The following is a 19,679-nucleotide window of genomic DNA, read 5'->3' on the forward strand; positions in this document are numbered from 1 at the left end:
TGCTGCCACCATCCTCACCATGTCATCGGTGATGGAGAAGTTGAGATGCCCTGTCTCGTGATAGACCAGGCTGGCTGTGTTGAAGACATAATCTGAGACAGCAAAGTAGACCATTCGGTTGTGTTCCTCAGGAAGGGTCATGACAGGAGCCAGGAGGGCAATGGGGGAGCGTTGAATCCGGTTAAAGATTTCACCCTGGGGAAGGAGACAGGGTCCACTGGGACTTGACTTGGTGAAGTTTATTCTAGTGTTGGAATCTGCGCTGGGTGGCCACCTGCCCAACCTGATGAAGGGGCACTGGCTGCAGCTCCCTCCCTGGAAGGCTACCTTCGAAGGCACTCCTGTGAGTCGAATCATTAGGGTGCCAGCCCCTTTATTGAAAAGCTACCACAATCTTCGATCTATCAGCCTGCATGACCTGCTGGTCAGCTCCTTCCCACCACCTGCACGGTGAGCAAGGCTGGGAGGGTAAGAAGGGACGGGAGCTTCCAAGGACATCCCCCCGTCAATCCACCACCCGGTAGCACCCTGAGCTCAACACAACTGAAACCACCAGGGAGGTGAGAACAGATCTGGAGCCCTGGGGACAGGAGATCCCAGAAAAGGGTGACCCCATGGAAATGCCAAGCTGGGGCTGGACCCACCCACCACAGCTCCCGGGCCCCTCACCTTAACCATCACGTCCAGCATTTGGGCCGTTGCCCGAGGAGCCCCTGTTAAGCTGTAGTCAATGCCTGCGAAGCTGTCGATCTCTGCTGTGACTGTGAGGCAGGAGAGGGCCAGCTCAGCCTTTGGCTGATAGAGAAGTGGGAAGGGTGGTGCTTAACCCTACTCCACCCCCCACCCGACTTTCTGCAGAACTCCCGGCTCTCTCTACTGCAAGACCCTCACCCAGCCCAGTGCTGACACAGAGCTGCTTCTCCATGAATGGGCTACCTGAGTTCTCGGGCCCCATTGGGGGTGGGGGTGGAAGGTGCTCAGCCCGGGGCCTGAGCAGGTTCCTGGGTCTGTCTGTCTGTCTGTCTGGTCTCTCTCTCACACACTGGGTGGGAGCAGCCCAAGGCTGGCAGTCCTTCCACATCCAAAGCATCATGCCAGGGTAGCCACTCAATGGGAGGACCTCTCCTGGGCATTCCTGACCACTGGGGAAACCGGCCTTCTATCCACATGAGCCAAAGAGTGGGAAAGCCAAGCCATGTCCCAAGGTCCTCTAGCGTCCAACATCAGGCCTAAGTGGGTGGGAGGTCCATGGTTGCTGGGCACACCTGGGTCCCTAGCTGATAGGGGTGTAAAAAAAAATGACGATGAGGGAACCTGAGAGCCAAGGCATAAGAACGTCCCAGGTGGTGGGCAGATTTAATATATTAAACGTGTGCCCTGGATACTGGGTTCCACTTGTGCACAGTGACTCTAGAGCAGCGGTTCTCCACCTGTAGGTCGCGATGGTCGAATGACCCTTTCACAGGTCATAACAGTAGCAAAATGACAGTGCTGAAGTAGCAACAAAAATCATTTTATGGCTGGGGGATCACCGCAACATGAGGCACTGTATTAAGGGGTCGCAGCATTAGGAAGATTGAGAATCGCCACTCTAGAGGTTCACCTACATGTGGGCAAAGAGGCATGAGCCAGCGCCCCCCCTCGCCCCCCTGTAGCCCTGACTACAAGAGCAAAAGGTAGGTGATGGATTGCATCGCCCTCTCTTTTCCACCCCCAAAAGATAGGCTGAGCTCTCACCCCAAAGCTGTGGATGGAACTCTATTTAGCAAGAGGGAATCAGTCAGGTTAGCACGAGGTCATACTTTCAGTAGGATGGGTCCTAATCCCAACGACTGGGAAGAGACATAGACAGGGAGGCAGAGGAAGGATGTTATGCGCAGCTACAAGTGCAGGATAAGGATTGCCGGCGCTACCAGAAGCCGGAGAGAGGCAGGGGGCATGTTCTCTGAGTCCTCCACAGAATCAGCCTGGTCTACATCCTGAAAGGGACTTCCAGCCCACAGGACTGTGAGGCAACAGATTTCTGTTCTTATGGAAGCCGCCGGATTTGTGGTGTTTTGTGTTGTGTTGCGGCAACCCCAGGAAACAGGTCAAGATGGCCAAACCCTACACAGCCATCCATTGGAAACTTATTAAAGACCCGGAGGCACATCCAAATGCTAGAATACTACACAGCTATTAAAATAAAGAGGGCTGGAATCCTATCCATCGTTATCGGCAATGATGCCAATGCTTACTGAACGTTTCTCCTCTTGCCCCCACCCCCAAATAAAAGAGCGAATACTCCCCAATTCATTCTCGGAGGCTGGCATTGCCCTATTACCAAAGCCAGACAAAGACGCAGCAAGAAATGAAACCTGCAGACCAACAATTCTCAACAAAAGACCAGCACACGGAACCCCAAGACAGCAAAGGTAAAATCGTCAGGGTTGAGTGCAAAGTGTCCTTCCCAGCAGTGGAAGGGCGGAGCCACACGAGAAGACCAATCAGTGAAGCGCATCATCTTAACAGAACTTAGGAAAAGAACCACAATGTGGTTATCTCAGCTGATGCCGGAAAAGGCGTTAGACAAAATCCAACCCCTTTTCAGAATGAAAGCCCTCAATCAGCGAGGGATTGAAGGGGCATTTCTGGGCGCCATAAAGGGCAGAAGCCCCACAGCTAGCATCATACTCAATGGTGACACGCCAAGAGCTTTCCCCTCAAGGGCAGGAACAAGTCAAGGCTGTCCTCTGTCACCATGGCTGCCCATCACCATACCGGAAGTCCTAACCAGAGCCACCAGACAAGAAACAGAAACAAAAGGCACCCAAATCAAGAAGGAATGAGTAATACTGTCCTCTTTTGCAGGTGTAGATCCATAATTAAGCACAGTCATAAATGAAAGGGATATGTATATGAATACAGATTCATCCACTTGTATATACTCATCATTTATATTTGTACATGGAAAAAGAAATATTTGAGTGAATAACTCAAAACAGAAAGCCAAGTTAGGAGGAAAGAGCACTTTTGCTTTTTACTTTTGTATTTCTGTCCCACTTACTGTTTATGACAAAGGATGTCTATGCTCTTATGAAAATGAACAGAAACTGTGTCCCATGGGGGAGCGGGGCTCCTTACCTGGCAGAGTTTGAAGATAAGGTTGTAGGTCAGAGGCCACTGCTTTCTGGACCATTTCACAAAGCTGGGGGAAAAAAGGGGGGAGTGGAAGCCGGCGTGAGCAGCTCAGCTTGGTCCAGTGGCGTGCTCACCGCAGCTGCCAATTCAGCTCACCTCTCCACCCATTGGCCAGATACCTATAGGAGCTTTTGAATGTGCCGGGTACCAAAGACACAGGAACAATCCAAAACACACGGGCCTTATAAGAAGTTAGCGCTTCATAGCAGAACTAGACATTCCATCGAAATCATCACGCAAAGCAATGTAGAGTGAGTGCAGAAGCTTCTTCCCGATCCTCTCTTAATAGGTTGGTTGGGTTACTCTTGATCCCATTTGCCTGGGGGTGGGGGTGGGGCTTGCATCTTGGCGGGCACTCCCACGCCACAGGTACACACACAGTGCCACCCCGGGGAGAGCTGAGCGCTTCGAGGAGAAGGTGATAGGTGTTCTCTCACCTGGGTGCTGCGCCTCTGCAAGTCATCACGTGGATCACTCGTTAGGGGACATAATATATAAATTATGTAGTTGGACATACTATGACTGAGAGCAGAGTTGTTTTGGAAAGTCTGAGATAAATGCAGTGGAAAGGGGATACCCCCACACCCCTGTAAAATTGGGTGTGGAGCAGACTCAGAAAAGCTCAGGAGAAACAAAAAACAAACAAAACATCATAATGTCCTAAAAGGATTCCGTCTGCCCTTTCTTTGGAAATGTCTGAACATCCGTGGTTGAAGAAACCCCTAAAGCAGCGGTTCTCAACCTTCCTCACGCCGCAACCCTTTCAGACAGTCCTCATGTGGTGGTGACCCCGCCCCCCAACCATAACATTATTTTCGTTGCTACTTCATCACTGTAATTTTGCTACTGTTATGAATCAGGCAACCCCTGTGAAAGAAGGGTCGTTCAACCCCCAAAGGGGTCTCGACCCACAGGTTGAGAACCGCTGCCCTAATGCCAACACCAGGACAATCAGCAAACTATTTCCAAAGACAAGCTCTGGGCCCTACATCAAAACGTGGCGAATTAACTTATACACCGCTACTGTTGTCGGCTGTCTGTGGAGATGGCATCTTAAAATGTGCGAAATTTCTATGTAAATATTCATTTTGCCTTTGTGCAGAGGGGATTTTGAGTGTCTGCTGTTTTACTCTTTCACCGACACAGCATCCACACATGTGTGCATTCCCGTGGCTTACACATGTGCAACCATCGGCACAATCAGTCTTAAAACATCTTATTAATAGCTCCCCGTTTCCCCTAACCTCCCCTGCCATAACCCTAAGAAACTATTAATCTGGAGACTGTCTCGTGGTTACGTATTGGGCTGCCAACTGCAAGGTCAGAAGTTCGAAACCAGTCCTCGGGAGAAAGACGGGCTTTCTACTCCCGTAAAGAGTTACAGTCTTGGAAACTCAGAGAGGCGGGTTGACCCTGCCTTACTAGATCGCTGTGAGTTGGCACCAACTCTACAACAGTGAGTTTGGTTTTCCGTTTGATCTCTATCATTTAAGCATCATTTTTGACGAACCCACTACTCCCGCTTGAGTCAATGGGCCCATTTATACAGTGGACAGGGATCTGGGGGGCTCCTAGGGCATGCAATGGGGTCCTGGCCTAGCTGGGGGGTGTGGTAGTCACAGATGGTTTCTCAGAAGAAGTAACTTTTGAGGGCAAGCCTCAAGGGTCATCAAGGGGCCCTGGTGGTACTATGGTTAAGCACTCTGCCACAGACCAAGGACTGGCTCTGGAGAAGGGAGACAGACGAGGAACCCAATGAGGGCAACTCTACTCTCTCACAGGGGGTTGCTATGCATCCGAATGGATCAGGACTGGGAGTGGTGAGGAAGGGGGCCAGGAACTGGCAGACAAAGGGTTAAATCCTAACCTCCCTTTGCAGCCTCCCCAGTTTCCTGGCTAGTGAGGAAATTTATGGTTGGCTTCCAGGACGGAAGGAAATGGACTGAAGGAGATGCAACAGTGACTAGATCATCCAGAGAGCAAGCACTCAGTAATTGCACGGGATCCTCCTGTTTACAGCATCTGCCCCTGTCTCCAGGACCATATCCGCTCTCTGTAGGGAATTAATTAGAAAGGTCCCATTCTAGCTTCTCGGGAGAGGAGGGCTTCTGCAACACCCAGATGCACAGTCCTGATAAAGCCTGGATACAAGGAAGTTCAAATCCCCACTCTGCCTCTCTCCAGGGAAATGACACTGGGTCAGTTCTGTCCCCTCTCTGAGCTCTCCCTGTCCAAAGTGGAACGTGGTACCTGCTCCCTGAGGGTGTGGCTAAGGTCCAATCAAGCCAAGTTCACTGCCATCAAGTCAGTTTGGACTCACAGCAACCCTGTAGGACAGTGTAGATAGAACTGTCCCTGTGGGTTTCGGAGACTGTAACTCTAAGGGAGTAGAAAACTTCATCTTTCTCTCATGGAGCAGCTGGTGGTTTCGAACTGCTGACCTAGTGGTTAGTAGCCCAACTTGTAACCCACTAGTCCACCTGGGCTCCATGGTTCAACAGACTGCATATAAAAAGTGCAAGCACTTTATTCAAAACATAGCAGCCGTTATTCCTGTAAATAAAATTTGTTTACAAGAATACATTCTGTAGAACATTATCGATAGTAACGTACCAAAACAATAGCTGCCAGGGTAACTTATTTCCATGGTGATTTTAATGAATGATAATGCACTCCTATTGTTCTGCAGTATTATTGCTAAGCATAATTTCACCATCATCAACTGAGGGAGCTGACATTCACACTGCAGAAAAGCTCTGTCCCGTTTGGAATGGCATGGAAGTGTATCAAGTGGATGCCTGGAAAAGGAGGCTGGCATATTTTCTGAACTCATCTGAACCCCGGGACCCCAGGAGTAGAAAAGGAACAAAGAGCAATTGGCAACCTCTTTGCCTGAGATTTGTTGTAATTCCCCATTTACAGCCAGGGGGCACTCAAGGCCAAAACCGATGGGATACGGGAAGCAAGGGAGCAACAGAGGGAAGGTGGAGCCTGAGAGAGAGGGCGTGACCAGAAACAGAGAGAGTCTTCCCGTTTTTTCTTACTTTTTCCCTTCCACAAAGAGTCATTGCTACTGTCACAGCTGTGGGTGTACAGTGCCTTAGAAAAGAGATTTTGCAGGGAAATGAGTAGGGGGCGGGGACTGGTGTTGCGTGGAATCCGTGTTAGCCAGAGATGATAAGATGTGGAGATCTCATACTATATATCTACAGCTATGAGGCAAATCAAGAAGTATTGCTACGCGGGCCCCAGTTCAACATGCACGGCTTTATTCCACACAAAATGTGTTTAAACGTGTCTGTGATCAGTGGCTGGCAGTGGACAAGTGTTCTCAATGACACCCGTCTTAGTCTCCTTAGGGAGCCTTCACAAAGAAGGTCCAATCAACACCGTGGCCCGGAGATCTGCTAAGCCCATTAACTTCAGGGCAGAGAGGCCAGCTCCAAGGTTATGGCGACTGTTTGGGTATGCCAAAGGGTCATGTGGATAGACTTTCTTGCAGGACCCAGGCTTATAAAGAGTCTGAAGAGATTAAAAAACCCCATTGGTGAGGGGTGGGGGGAGCAAGGAAAGTTGCTCAGAGGGATTGTTTTTCCCATGATGACAATTGACCTGTTCATTCTTTGAGGCTGGCCTATGGGAAGTTCATCAGGAAACCTCCCACATCTGCCCTGCAGCCTGATCATACCCCTTCAGATTTCTTCTTTTGCCCCAGACTCAGAGAACATGATGTTTGGGTCTCTGAGAGGTGCCACAATTGCCTTCTCGTGAGGTCTGATCAGAAGAGCAGGAGGTTCTTTGAGGAAGGGTTAGAAATATGGAAAAGCTGCTGCCAGGTGTATATAGACTTAGATGGAGATGTTCAGAAACGGGTTACCTGGGACGTTTTTTGTGTAATAAAGATTTTGATTTTGTAGCAATGTCTTTGGACTTACCCTTGTGTGGGGGACCTGGGGGTACATGTACATATAAGAAGACCAGTTCTCACCTAGTCCCCAGCACACCCCAAAGTTACCTGCCTGGCCTCTGCAGGGACCTGAGCAGCACTTTCCCGGCAGGCCTTCATGGAATGCAGGGCGGTGTCAGAGAGTGGACGAGGACATGCAGTCTCTGCCTAGTTGGACTGACTTGGCGTCTGTGTGAGCCCCAGCTTTGATGCGCACCTTCTGTAAACTTGGGCAAATGACTTGTCCTTTCTGGACCGTGGACTCAAGTATATGGAAATAGCCATCATACTTTATCCAGGGGCAGAGGTCAATGAAGGCTTCTGCGCGAGCCTGAGTGGCTCAGGAGACACCCAGAGACTTGGACCGACTGACCTTTCTCTCCAGCAAGCTCCGGAACTTGGACTCGATCTGGTGGTGGAAGAGATTCAGCAGCCACCTGGCAAGAGGACAGCAGTAGACAGTCAGCTGTCTGGCTCTGAGCCCCAAGGCCTCAAGGCAAGGCGAGTCCTCTGGCTAAACCAAAGGGGGCCCTCCCCTCCACCTCCTGGTGTCCCTCTGTGTCCCTAGATCCCTGGAGTTGGGGGTCGGGGTTGAAATAGCAGAATTCCCTCCCTCTGAACACTCATCCAATTGAGTGCATCCGGATTCCCAGCCCCAGGGCTCATCCTAGTAGATCTGGGGAAGAAGCTTGGGAATCTGCATTTTATAATCAAGGACACTGAAACTGAAAACGATGACATGACCTGCCCCACCCCCAACAAACAAACCCGCTGCCATGGCAGGCCCATTCTGACTCATAGTGACCCTAGACAGGGTTTCTGAGTTTATAAGTCAGCACAGGAGCAGACACCCTCATCTTTTTCCCTAGGAGCAGATGGTGGATTCGAACCACTGACCATGTGCTTAGCAGCCCAATGCCTCACCCACAGCCCCACCTAACCTTATATAGTTTTTCACAAATCCTCCTTTGATAAAAAGGTCTTTGTGTGGCCCTAACAACTAAGTCTCACCTGCCTGATGAAGGGCCCTGAAGCTTGTTTTTTGTTTTTTTTTTAAATAGAAACAACTGATTAATATCCTTGGTTTGAATCGGGCCCTGTCCCTCAGAGAAGTACCTCAGTGCCAAGGTTATTCGGGGTCTTATGCTCCTACTTTTATCAGCGGCCAGGCCTCGGGGTGGGCTGTGGGTGGCAAACTGAGATCAAACTGGCCAGTGTCCTGTGACCTACCCCAAATCTCCTGAGATGTCCACATCCACATCATAGACTTGGGTGTTGCAGCTGGAGGCAGTGACCGTGGGCCTCCCAGAAGGCTCACTGCCCAAGAGGAGGTTGACTGAAATGGTGATGCCTTTAACACTCAGGTCAAAGGAACCTCGGAGTCTCCTAGATAAGATCAGAGAAGCAGTGGTTGATTCCAAGACTGGGGTCTGTCACTATGTGGGGGTCGGGATAAAGCTCAATTCTTACCCCCAAATAAATACTAGATGGAGCAAAGGTTTAAGAACAGATGAGCTCCCGTGAGAGCGACAAGAAAGTCTGGGTCCAGGTCCTTATGGTCAGGGATGGGCACAGGGTTTTCTAGGCAGGATCCCAATCTCAGAAGCCATATAAAGGAAGTGGTTGCTGAACTTGCCACAACCCCCAACCCATTGCGTGGAGTTGATGCTGACACATAGCGACCTTACAGGACAGAGTAGAACTTCTCCATAAATCTTTACAGAAGTACACTGCCCCAATGTTCCCTGCACCTGGTGGATTTGAACCCCTGATCTTTCAGTGAACAGCACATAACCCCCAGCACCACTGGGACTCCTGATAGACTTGGCAGCAGGAACATTTAGAACATTGGGGGACAAAAGAATGCCACATGCAAAGTGAACAAGGAACGTTACATTGCAAGTCAGCCAAAGAGGTAATTTCCTTAGTCTGTGGGCTGATGTCCTTACTAAACAGGAGAAAGTCCTTACACAAGAGCAGGACAAACATTCCTTGAAGGGGAAAGAAAGAGAGCGAGAGAGAGAGAGAGAGAGAGAGAGAGAGAGAGAGAGAGAGAGAGAGAGAGAGAGAGAGCGCCCAAAGACGGGGCAGTTGGATTTTATGTCAACTTGCACCTATGTGCAAGTGTCGGGGTGGAGTCCAACCTGACAATCAGGTGGTAGTCTGATGACGCCTCTTTGGGGGTGTGGCCTTTTTATAAGAGAGACACTGGAAGACTAGAGTCTCCTTCTCTAGTCCTTCACCTTCCTCCTCAAGGCGGACTCTGTGTCTGCCTCCAGGGGTGGCCCCGGTGGCTGTCCCACCCTGGGAGCTGCCGCCCTGCTGTCTTCCCATTGACCTTGGATCCAGAAGACTGTATCCACTGGCCTGTGCTCTCCCCGCTCCCTGCTTCACCTTTCTGCATCATCAGCCTGCAGCTCCATGAGTCTGAAGAGGACCATGCCTAGCACTGGGCCCATGGACTTGAGTTGACTGGGCTGGGCTACCTTCTTGAAAGAAAATTACTTTTTGATATAAAGTTCTTTTACATATATGTATGTGCATATGTATACTCACACACGTCACTGGTTTTATTTCTATAGACAGCTCAGCCTAACACTAAGGATATGAACAGGAAGTTCAAGAACAAACATAAGAAAAGCTATTAAAGATGAAATTCTTATTCATAGAAACCCTGTACAAATCTTGACGAGAGCAGACTGCCTCATCTTTCTCCTGAAGAGCATCTGGTGGGCTTGAACCACTGGCCTTGAGGTTAGTGGCCCAAGATCTAACTCACTGTGCCACCAGTGCCGGTAAAGGTATGAGTAACAGAGTCTGCTATAGGGAAGTGGTACTGTAGGGAAATAACATCAGCACAACTTTTCTGCATCATGACTTGGTGGGACCTATTGTAATTTTGCAGTCCTTGGGTGGCACAATCAGTTAAGCACTTGACTACTGACAAAAGGGTTGGCAGTTCAAACCCACCCAGCGGCAGCCCGGAAGACAGTCCTGGTGATCTGCTTCCAGAAGGTCACGGCCTTGAAGACACCACAGACCTTTATGGGAGTAGAAAGCCTTATCTTTCTCCCCAGGAGAGGCTGGTGGGTTTGACCTGACCTTGAGGTTCACAGCCCAACATGTAACCATGACGCTTACAGAGCGTCAGGATCGATCCCAGGGGAACTCGCAGAGCAGCAGGGCTCCCTGATGGCTTGTCTTCCATGCAGGAGCCTTGGGTTGGGCTCCCCGGTGCACCTCACCCACAGCTCCGCCCAGTTGTCCGAGGAGGCGGGCCTGTTGCTACATGGCTGACCGGTTTCAGTGGAGCTTCCCGACTAAGCTGGACCAGACCGAAAGGCCTGGAGACATACTTGGGAGAATCAGAGAGTTCAAGTCCCGTGGCAGCCAGCGGTCTGAACCCCCACTGGTCATGGGTGTGGTGTGAGGCCAGCACCACTCACTCCTTCTGTGTGCATGCCGATTCCACAGCGGCTGGCAATGGACAGCAGCACCAACGGGCACACATGGAAGCCAAGGCTGGTGAAGCCCACTGTCCCAGGACCGGAGAGCCAGGGAGTTCAGTTCACTTACAGGAACCGCTTGCGCACCTTCCAATCGCTCCGGGCCCAGATGGAGGCGTCGGAGATGGTGAGGCTCAGGCCCTGGTCGGGGAGCGGTTTGAGGGCCGAGCTGCGTAGCTCACAGCCTCGGATCTCCATACTGCAGAGAGAGGGGACAGGGGGAGGGAGGAAGGGAGGCAGCTCCCTCGGGTCTGGCTCCAACAGTTCCAGAAACAAACATTGCTTCCGCCTTTGCACCTCACCCTCCCAAATCCCCACCCCCAAAGAGGCCAGCGGACCCCCACTTTCAGACAGGCATCTGGCCACGCCCATGCCCACGCTCGACCTGGACCACGTCACGCCCTTCCTTCATGCCTGTGTCAGGGGGGCTCACTCAGTCCAGGGATAGGGGTCAGCACAGGTCCCATTCCCCATCCCAGCGCAGGCGGGCGTGGAGCCTCACAGGAGGCCTGCACGGTGCCTATGACCACAGGGGCAGGATGAGAACCCACAGGCATCAGGCTCTGCATAGGATGCTGAGGAGGGCCAGTGATATTCCCCCTTGGGGTCTGTGGCTCCTGTCCCCAGCCCCTCCACTCTCACTCACCCAGGGGAGGGGAAGGAACAAACGCGTGGGAGGGGAGGGGAGGGCAGTTGGGGTAGGAAGAATGAATCCGGTTTACCCCCTTTGCCTGGGATACAATCCCACTCGCAGTCACGGAGCTGACAGAGTCTAATTGCCCCTTAATATCCACTTTCACTCTTCCAAGACTGTAACTCTTTATGAGAGTAGAAAGCCTCATCTTTCTCCCCAGGAGCGGCTGGTGGTTTTGAACTCCTGGCCTTGAGGTTCGCAGCCCAACATATAAGCACTATCCCACCAGGGCTCCTTGGAATGCAGGTACTTAGTGGTTGCTAATGGACTGCATGAGCAAAGGATGAAGTGCACAATACAGCTCATGGCACTGAGCAGGGAGGGGTGTGATGGGCAGTGGGGCCAGGTTGCCCTACATTTCTCATCTCTCAACAAATGTCTGGGGTCTTTTCTTAGTATCTGCTGTTCACTAGTGACCCTTTGAAGGCTTGGCTCAAATGCCACCCCGTCTAGGAAGTTTTCCCAGACTCCCCTGGCACTAACAGATGGGACACTGTACTTCCCCAGAGTGTGTGCAGTGGCCAGACTGGATCCTGTATTGTCATGCTTAAGAAAGTACCAGTCAGCAACTGTGGGGGTATCAGCAGCAGCCCTATATTACAGAGAAGAAAACTGAAGGCCAGGAAGCCCAGCAGGTAGGACTCCATTAATATTTGTTGCATGCATAAATAGAGATGCTAAATTTCCACCCAGAACATCCTTCTAACTCCTCCTGGGAAGAACTGGCCCCTCTCTCTTCCCCAGAGAAGTCCCTGGACCCATTCCAGGGGCCCCAGTAGAAAGGAGAGCCCCACCTGTGGAAATCATAGTCCACACGGCCTATGTGTTTGACCTTGGCGTCCCCACTGATGTCCGGCAGGGTGATCTTGTATAGCTCCTTCTGCAGAGCCAACAGCCCCTCCTTGGCAGCTGTGAACAGGAAAGAACTGGGAGTTAATCTACAGGTACTTGCCTTCTTCTCTTGTGCTGAACCAACCCTTCAGTGGCTCCCGCGTGCCCTCTGCGGAGGGCTTGTGATGCTTAGGTTTTGTGCTGGCTGGGCCGGGATCCTCGAGTTCAGACCTAGCATAAGGCAAACCATTCCAGGCTGCCCTGTGTAGCAAGGTGACCTCGCACTCAAGCAATGACCCGAGGATGTTTCCTTGGGGGAGTTGGGGTGGGGTGTGTGTGGCCTCTTTGATACCCACAAAAGAGACCAGTGAAGAACTCTCCTCTTTCTCCTTTGATTCCTGCTGGCCTGGAGCTGGTGCCTGGTTTCTTGGGGGTGTGCGCTGGCTGCTCATGAGATGGCCTGCCCATCCTGGGAGCTCTTCCTAGCCTGCCGTAACGTCTGCTCTGCCCATCTATCTGTGATACACTGGCCACGATTTTCCGGCTTTGCACTCCTGCCTCTGGGCTGATTCCTGGCAGCCACGAGAATGAAGAAAAGCCTTCGGTCTAACTGCCCCCTGTGAGTCTGGAAGGGCCTCCAGCTTAGCTTCTTAAATTAGACTGGATTTGCTTGATATAAATTTATTTCTTGATATAAACTTCTCTCTCATATATATATATATACACACATATACATATATGTGTACATACACACAACATATTATCTTTATATGTGTGTACATATATATATATGCATAAATATATGATGCATATGTGTATATGAGGGGGTGCTTAAAAAAACAAGACACAAAAACAGAATAAAGCTCCCCTGGGGGTTGCAGTTATAGTACACATTGCCCGCTGGGCAAGCATTGAGCAACTCACTCTGAGTTAGTGCACCCCGTGGATCACCTGGGAAGGTTCTCTCTGGTCACAGTGAATTTTTTCATCAAAGCAGTGTCATTCGAACTTCGTCTTTGTGATACCCAATTTGAGAGAACAGCATGAAGCTGTGAAATTTTGTTTCCTGCTCAGGAAAAATGCTGCAGAAACTGTTGTGATGTTGAACACAGCTCACAAAGACAGTGCTATGGGAAAATTCAAGTGTACAAGTGGTTTTCTTGTTTCAAAAAAGGTGAAATGTTGATTGATGACACACTTGTTCTGGACGTCTGTCAATCTCCCAAACAGAGGGAAGTGTCAACTTGTAGTGCATTTGGAGTTTGTGCCACCAGGTCAGACTGTTAATCAAGCTTTCTATTTAGAGGTTCTGAAAAGATTGTTTAACAGTGTGCAACAAAAAAGGCCTGGTTTGTGGCAGACGGGGGACTGGGTTAGCCATCACGACAATGCACCTGCTCATGCATCCATCTCAGTGTGTCAGTTTGGGCATGAACGGACAGCAACTTGATGACAAAGAAGAGGTGAAGGAAAAACGAGGAAGGTGCTGTCAGCCTCCAAAGAGATGAGTTTTTTAAATGTTTCCAAGAATGGAATCGCAGATTTGGCAAATATATTAAGTGTTGTGGGGAGCACTTTGAAGATGATAACGCTGTTTTGTAAAAATTAGATAAATAGCTTTGAAAAAATTGCCATTTTTCTGGGTAACCCCTCATACACACACATACATATATATGTGACTGAAGAGAGGAAGAGAGAGAGGAAGGGCCTCCAGGAGGTGGAGTGACACAGTGGCTGCATCAGTGGGCTCAGGCACAGGACCAATGGGGACCAATGGTGAGGCTGGTGCAGTGTTTCCTTCTGCTGTGCACAGGGTCGCTGTGGGTCAGAGCTGACTTGATGACATCTAACAACAACACATATATACACATAGGTACCTATACATATGTATGTCACTGGTATAAATATATACATATGTATATGTTTGTATATATATTCTCTTTCTCCCTATGGACCAGTGACACATATATGCAAAGAAATACACATCTATCCTTATATTTGTATGTACACATATATATATCACTACTCAAAAGCAATAATATATGCATACAAATATAGATAGGTAAGTATGTAAACATACACACACACACATACATCAAGGGTTTGGCTTCTCTAGGAGCCCCGTCTAATACAGAGCTCAAATTCTTTTGCATTTTGTTGTCATATGTCATTGGGTTTCGTTTTGCTGTGGACAATGTTTACGTCAGACCCTCCCACCAGACCATTTCCCAGGACTGTCGCCAGTCGGTGACACCGATGACATTCTTGGAGTTTGTGTGTGACCCTTCTCACCCTCCTTTTCCAGATTGCCCTCCCCCACTAGAGTAAGCACCCTGACCCCAACCTTCCTGTCTCACCTTCTCAGTTGTTGGTGTCAACTTGACTTCTTATACGACTCACAGTCCCTGGCATCAAGTCAACCCCACCTCGTAGCGGCCATACATAGAGACTTCTTTAAAAGAGTGCGAGGTTCCACCCAGACACTTCTTTGCTAAGTAAGCGAAACAGTTGTTTGGTTTAAGGAAGACTTCAGGGGGTACTGTTGCTTAAGGCAGAAAGAAGACTTCTGGGCAGTTGTTTCAGGGGTTCACCAGCTCCAAGGCTCCAGCCAGTGTGGGTTCCACGACAGGGGGAGGTCTTTGTGAACATTCCTCTCCGTTGTCTAGTGCTGCCATCTTGGAAGTTGGGTGACATGGACCAACAGAAGACTTTTATTTTCTCACAGTTTAGAGAGCTAGAAGTTCAAGTTCAGGGAACCAGGTTTAGGGGAAGTCTCTCTCTCTCTGTCTCTGTCTGTAGACTCTGGAGGAAGGTTCTTGCCTTTTCCTGGTTTCTTAGAGACTCCCATGTATCTTAGCATCTGTCTGTCCCCATCTCTCCTGGTTAGTTTTTGTTTAATCTCTTCTATATCTCAAAAGACACCCACCACCCCCAACAACAACAAAAGGCACCCTGCACTACTCCTGCCCTGGTACCATCACATAACAAAGACAACCCATTCCCAAATGTGGGGTGGGAGGAGCTGCAGTTCCATCCACAACAACACAAATCAGTTATAGACCATGAATCCCCTCCTGGGTGTCAGAGAGCAGGGAACGCATCCTGGATCAACGTGACATCCCATGCCCAGGCTGACAGGGCGGTGTGGTTGCTGAGAAGATACATAGCAGAATATATATCAATTCAGCGCTTTCTACAAGCACAATCCAGGCCATTGCTTACATTCGAATTGTAAGCAGTTCTCATCTGGTTTTTCTTAGTAGTTCCCCCCTCATTGCCTCCCTGCCTCCTAAGCTTCTTGGGAGGTTGTCAGTTTGATCCCAGAGAGAGGAGGTGCTCAAGGCAGACTTTTCACTCATTAAACTAAACTATGGTTTGGTTTTAAAGGCTATTTTTGATTTAAGGATTATTTCAGAGCAATGGCTTCAGGAGCATCACCAGCCTTCCTGGCGAAGAAAGTCTGTTGCGATCATTAGTTTTTTTTGTGCCCATGGCCCTGGTAAGAAGATATGATGGAGTTTATCCTGTCAATCAAATCACAGCCTGGTGACCTTCCTTGGAGGTGCGACTGAGATACACAGCTCTCTGGAAGCCAGCCTCACTCACTCGCTCTCTTTGCCCACCTTCCAGCTTGCTGGCCACCACCCTGAGGGAACTGCTGGAGCCAGGCGATGCTTCTACTGATGTTAGATCCACATAACTGCACACACTGGCCTGTGAGCTTCCTGCGTGCCACATCATTGCATGTAGCTCTGTGAGTCTTAAGAGCAGCGATTCTCAACCTGTGGGTCACGACCCCTTTGGGGGTTGAATGACCCTTTCACAGGGGTTGCCCAATTCATAACAGTAGCAAAATTACAATGATGATGTAACAAGGAAAATAATTTTATGGTAGAGGGGTCACCACAAACTGAGGAACTGTATTAAAGGGTCACGGCATTAGGAAGGTTGAGAAGCCACTGCCTAGAAGGACTTATGGACTAGGAGCAGACTTAGGGATTTGAGTTGTTCTGGGCTGGGATGTTTTGTTGATATATAATTACTTCTTGATATAAAGCTCTCTCTTATATGCATGTGAGTGTTACTGTACTTGTCAACCCGGCCTACCACATCTGGGGTCAATGATAATTTGACATTCTGTTCTGTATTTCCTCCCCCTTTTGATCAAGATTCTTCTTTAGAATTGTAGGAACTGCAGTTAATGCTCTGAGATGGTTTCTCTCCAGCTAAGCAGGCATGCCCCAGGTCTTTTGGCCTACTGGAAGACATGCGCCCCCACCCACCACCCCAGTCCCCACCCCCAGTTAGTCAGCTCTCAATGTAGCCAGAGCATTGCGATTGCTTCTTGCTTTCCCTCCTTATAAGAGAGATAGCGTTAGGCAGTTTAGCCTAGGGAATTGGGAAGTTCATTTACGCATGCCCGGGAGAGCCAAATAGGACAAAGCTGTCGGATGGGTGTTACACCTGGTGCAGCCCACCTGAGCCAGGTGATTGCAATTCAGCCAATGGGATCGACCTGGAGTCGTTCACCACGCCTCTCCCGGGAACCCTTGAAAAGGCAGGGACCGGAAAGGAGAGGGGCTTGTCTTGTCTTGCTTGGGCGGTCTGGTAGTCTCTGTGGGAGGAGAGAGATCCTTGCGGGTCCCGGAGCAGTCTCTGCCAGGCCGCATGGTCAAAGGAATCCTATGGGTGCCGTGTAAAACCTGATACTTCTTTGAACTTTCATTAATTTCACTTGGATCACGAGCCTGGCATCGGCCTGAAATCTTTCTCGCGTGGAGCCAAGGACTGAGGTTGGAATCTAGTCTGGAGAGAGAGACCTAACAATAGCAGTTTCAGGTGGACCTATGTCCGGGCGTTAATGGTTTCAATAGCCCAACTCACTCAATGTTTTACCTGGTGCTAAAAGCACCCCCACAGTCATAGCAAATCCTTTCCCAGGCAGCCGGCCACCATTGGAAGTCATACTGGTCATCCCACTCCATGAGGCTCCCCCAAAGCAAAAACCCGATCTTGGTCAGGTGTTGTTTTTTTGTCTCTCTGCATCTATGTATTGGGAGCTCTTTGGGGCTTGAGGCCAAACAATCAGCTCAATTTTCAGGAATGTGCTTTAAAGCTTTATCAAGCATTTCCCCCAAGGGGTTGATCTAGCCACCTGCAGTGGTAGATGGTTTAATAGCTTCCTTCTCTTGCTTTCCCTGCCCCATCCCAGGCTCCTGCTCCCCTTAGGAGTTTACTGGAATCCCTCCCTACCCAGTGTTTCCTGGAATCCATACCCTCAAGGCCTTGTGCTCAGGTCGCCTTACTGGAATTCACACTAAGTCAAGGACTTTACTCAATTGCACAATTGGCATTTGTGGAGACTGGGCCTGAGGGCAGTGCTCAGTTGGCTGCCAACCACGCCCCCAGCTCCCTCCCCGCCCCACTCCCTGCCCCACCTCCCATGGGCCCTGGGCAGCCTGGGGCCAGGTGGTCAGCCAAGTCTAGCCCCACGCTGCAGCTGCTCACCATACTCCAGGCCCTTGTCAGTGATCCTGCCCACAAGGCCAGGCTGGGCGCTGTGGGCCCGTCGGGTGGCTGCCAGAAGCAATCCCAGCAGTAGAGAGGACAGGGCTCCAGCCCGGGACGCCATCCTGGATTCCCTGTGGGTCCCAGAGGGCAGGGTTGTCTGTCACAGCGGCTAGCTAGGCCCTTAAGTAACCAGAGCCTGAGGGCTGGGGGGCGGTGCCCAGGTGGAGGGCAAGTTGTAGGAGCAGGAAGGGGAGGTGCAGGGACATGACATCATTGGGGCCACAGGTCTTAGCTGCAAGCCTGTTGTTGCCATTCTGAATACCTCAGAGCCCAAACCACACCCGAGTCAGCCCTCTTAAGAGCTGAGCTAGGCAGGGCTATTTTTATAGATGAGGGAACTGAGGCTCAAAGAGGCTAAATGCTATTTGTTTAGGATCACGCACAGGCAGACCTGGGGGTGAAAACCAAGCTTGGCACTATTCAAATTCTCTCTTCTTTGTACTCAGCTTTCTGTTTGCTTGAAAAATATCACACACACACACATACACGTGGGAACATAGGCTGTCTCAAAATTTGCTGGTAGTAAAATTTTCTGGAAGGCAGTTTAGCAAATCTTTAAACACCCAATGGCCGAGCAATTCCACTTCTGGACACGCGTCCCCAGACCATCCTAGGGGAGAAAAACAACCCTCCCCCAAAGCAAGCACATCGCTGCTGAGTTCATGTCCACTCACCATGGGTCTCCCCTAAAGAGACTCCAGATTCTAATATAACTTGTCGAGACACATTGATTCAGTTCAAGGCAAAGATAAATCGTTTCAGAGGCAATAATGGTGCCCGAGGATTCAGAGAAATGAGACCAACTAAACAGGATATGGAGGAAACAAAGGCTTGTTTGTGATCAATAGCAAGACTCTGCCGGGCTGCAGAGGCTGTCGATCTTTATGGGAACAAATCCTCCCCCAAACAGCTCGTAAGTTTGAACTGCCAACTTGAGGTTAACATCCCCAGACTTACGGGACAGCCTCACCAGGGCCCTTTCACCCCAGTACTCCCTCCATTTGTGAGATGTATTCTGCCCCTGCCTCCAGGAAGCCTCCCCTGACTACCATCCTCACATACGTGTCTCCTGGGTTAGAGGATGGTCCTTCTCTGAGGCTCTAGGATCCTCTGCACTTTCTCAACCTCTCTCTGCTTTTTGATAACTGTGGTCTTTCAAGAATATGTCCACAAAGTCATTGACATTCCTCCCACCAAAAGGTGAAATCTGCCCCCCTCCCCTGGAAACTAGGCGACCTCAGCTGTGTAGAACGTGGCCGGCGTAATTGTGACTTCCAAGGCCGAGTCATGAAAGGTGCTGGGACGGAGTTGGAGAGCAGAGCTTTGCATGTTGAGCCCGGGGAAGCCTGCAGTCTGGGTCTCTCTCTCTACTCGTTCTCTCCGGCTTTGGCCCCCTGCCAGCCAGCGCACCCAGGCAGGACCGGGCCTTCCTTATTTTGCGATCCTTCTGGCCCCTGGAGAGAAGTGACAGGAAACTGCTCTCTTCGCAGCACACAGGATGAGCCAGGCTCCGTGAGGGTTACACTCCGCATCCTTTCTCATCCTTTCTGCAACCGCCCTTTCATGAAACCACAGGATTTCAGCCACACTTTGAGACGGAGACCCTGTGGCCTAGAAGGGTGATGACACTGGCTACAGTCTCCCAGCAGAGAGTAAAATCCAGCTCTGTGGGATTCCATTCAGAGGTGTTGGTCCGGGCAGACCCCTCTGAGGCAGTGACATGCTCAACTGAGACCCTAAGGATGAGAAGGAGCTAGCCCTTGGAAGAGCCACGTCCAGGTCAAGTGAGGTAGTTAGTTTATTGTGCCAACCTGGCCGATAAACACATGTGGGGTTAATTGAAGGGCAGAGGGAGAAATGGCTCGGAGAGTCTTGGGTCTCTTGCTTTCTGATGGTTGGACCAGGGTGCAGCTGCCTTAGCCAGTTCCCTGCTTCAGCTGGCAAGGCTCAC

The 19,679-nt window shown here is 50.3% G+C and overlaps 1 protein-coding gene across 1 annotated transcript in view; it reads right to left on the reverse strand.

Moving 5' to 3' along the window:
• LOC142422378 (lipopolysaccharide-binding protein-like) overlaps positions 1–17,807 on the reverse strand; it is a 28,838-nt gene extending 11,031 nt beyond the window's left edge. Inside the window, exons 1-8 of the mRNA XM_075527772.1 lie at positions 17,666–17,807; positions 12,121–12,235; positions 10,703–10,831; positions 8,357–8,512; positions 7,500–7,563; positions 3,124–3,187; positions 670–761; positions 19–195 (exon numbers count right to left, since the gene is read on the reverse strand). Coding sequence (XP_075383887.1) covers positions 19–195; positions 670–761; positions 3,124–3,187; positions 7,500–7,563; positions 8,357–8,512; positions 10,703–10,831; positions 12,121–12,235; positions 17,666–17,789 — 921 coding nt within the window. The 5' untranslated portion in view covers positions 17,790–17,807. The remainder of the gene's footprint in view (positions 1–18; positions 196–669; positions 762–3,123; positions 3,188–7,499; positions 7,564–8,356; positions 8,513–10,702; positions 10,832–12,120; positions 12,236–17,665) is intronic.
• Between the last annotated feature and the right edge of the window lie 1,872 nt (positions 17,808–19,679).

The sequence above is a fragment of the Tenrec ecaudatus genome, chromosome 12 (assembly GCF_050624435.1).
Source record: "Tenrec ecaudatus isolate mTenEca1 chromosome 12, mTenEca1.hap1, whole genome shotgun sequence".
Classification (NCBI taxonomy): domain Eukaryota; kingdom Metazoa; phylum Chordata; class Mammalia; order Afrosoricida; family Tenrecidae; genus Tenrec; species Tenrec ecaudatus.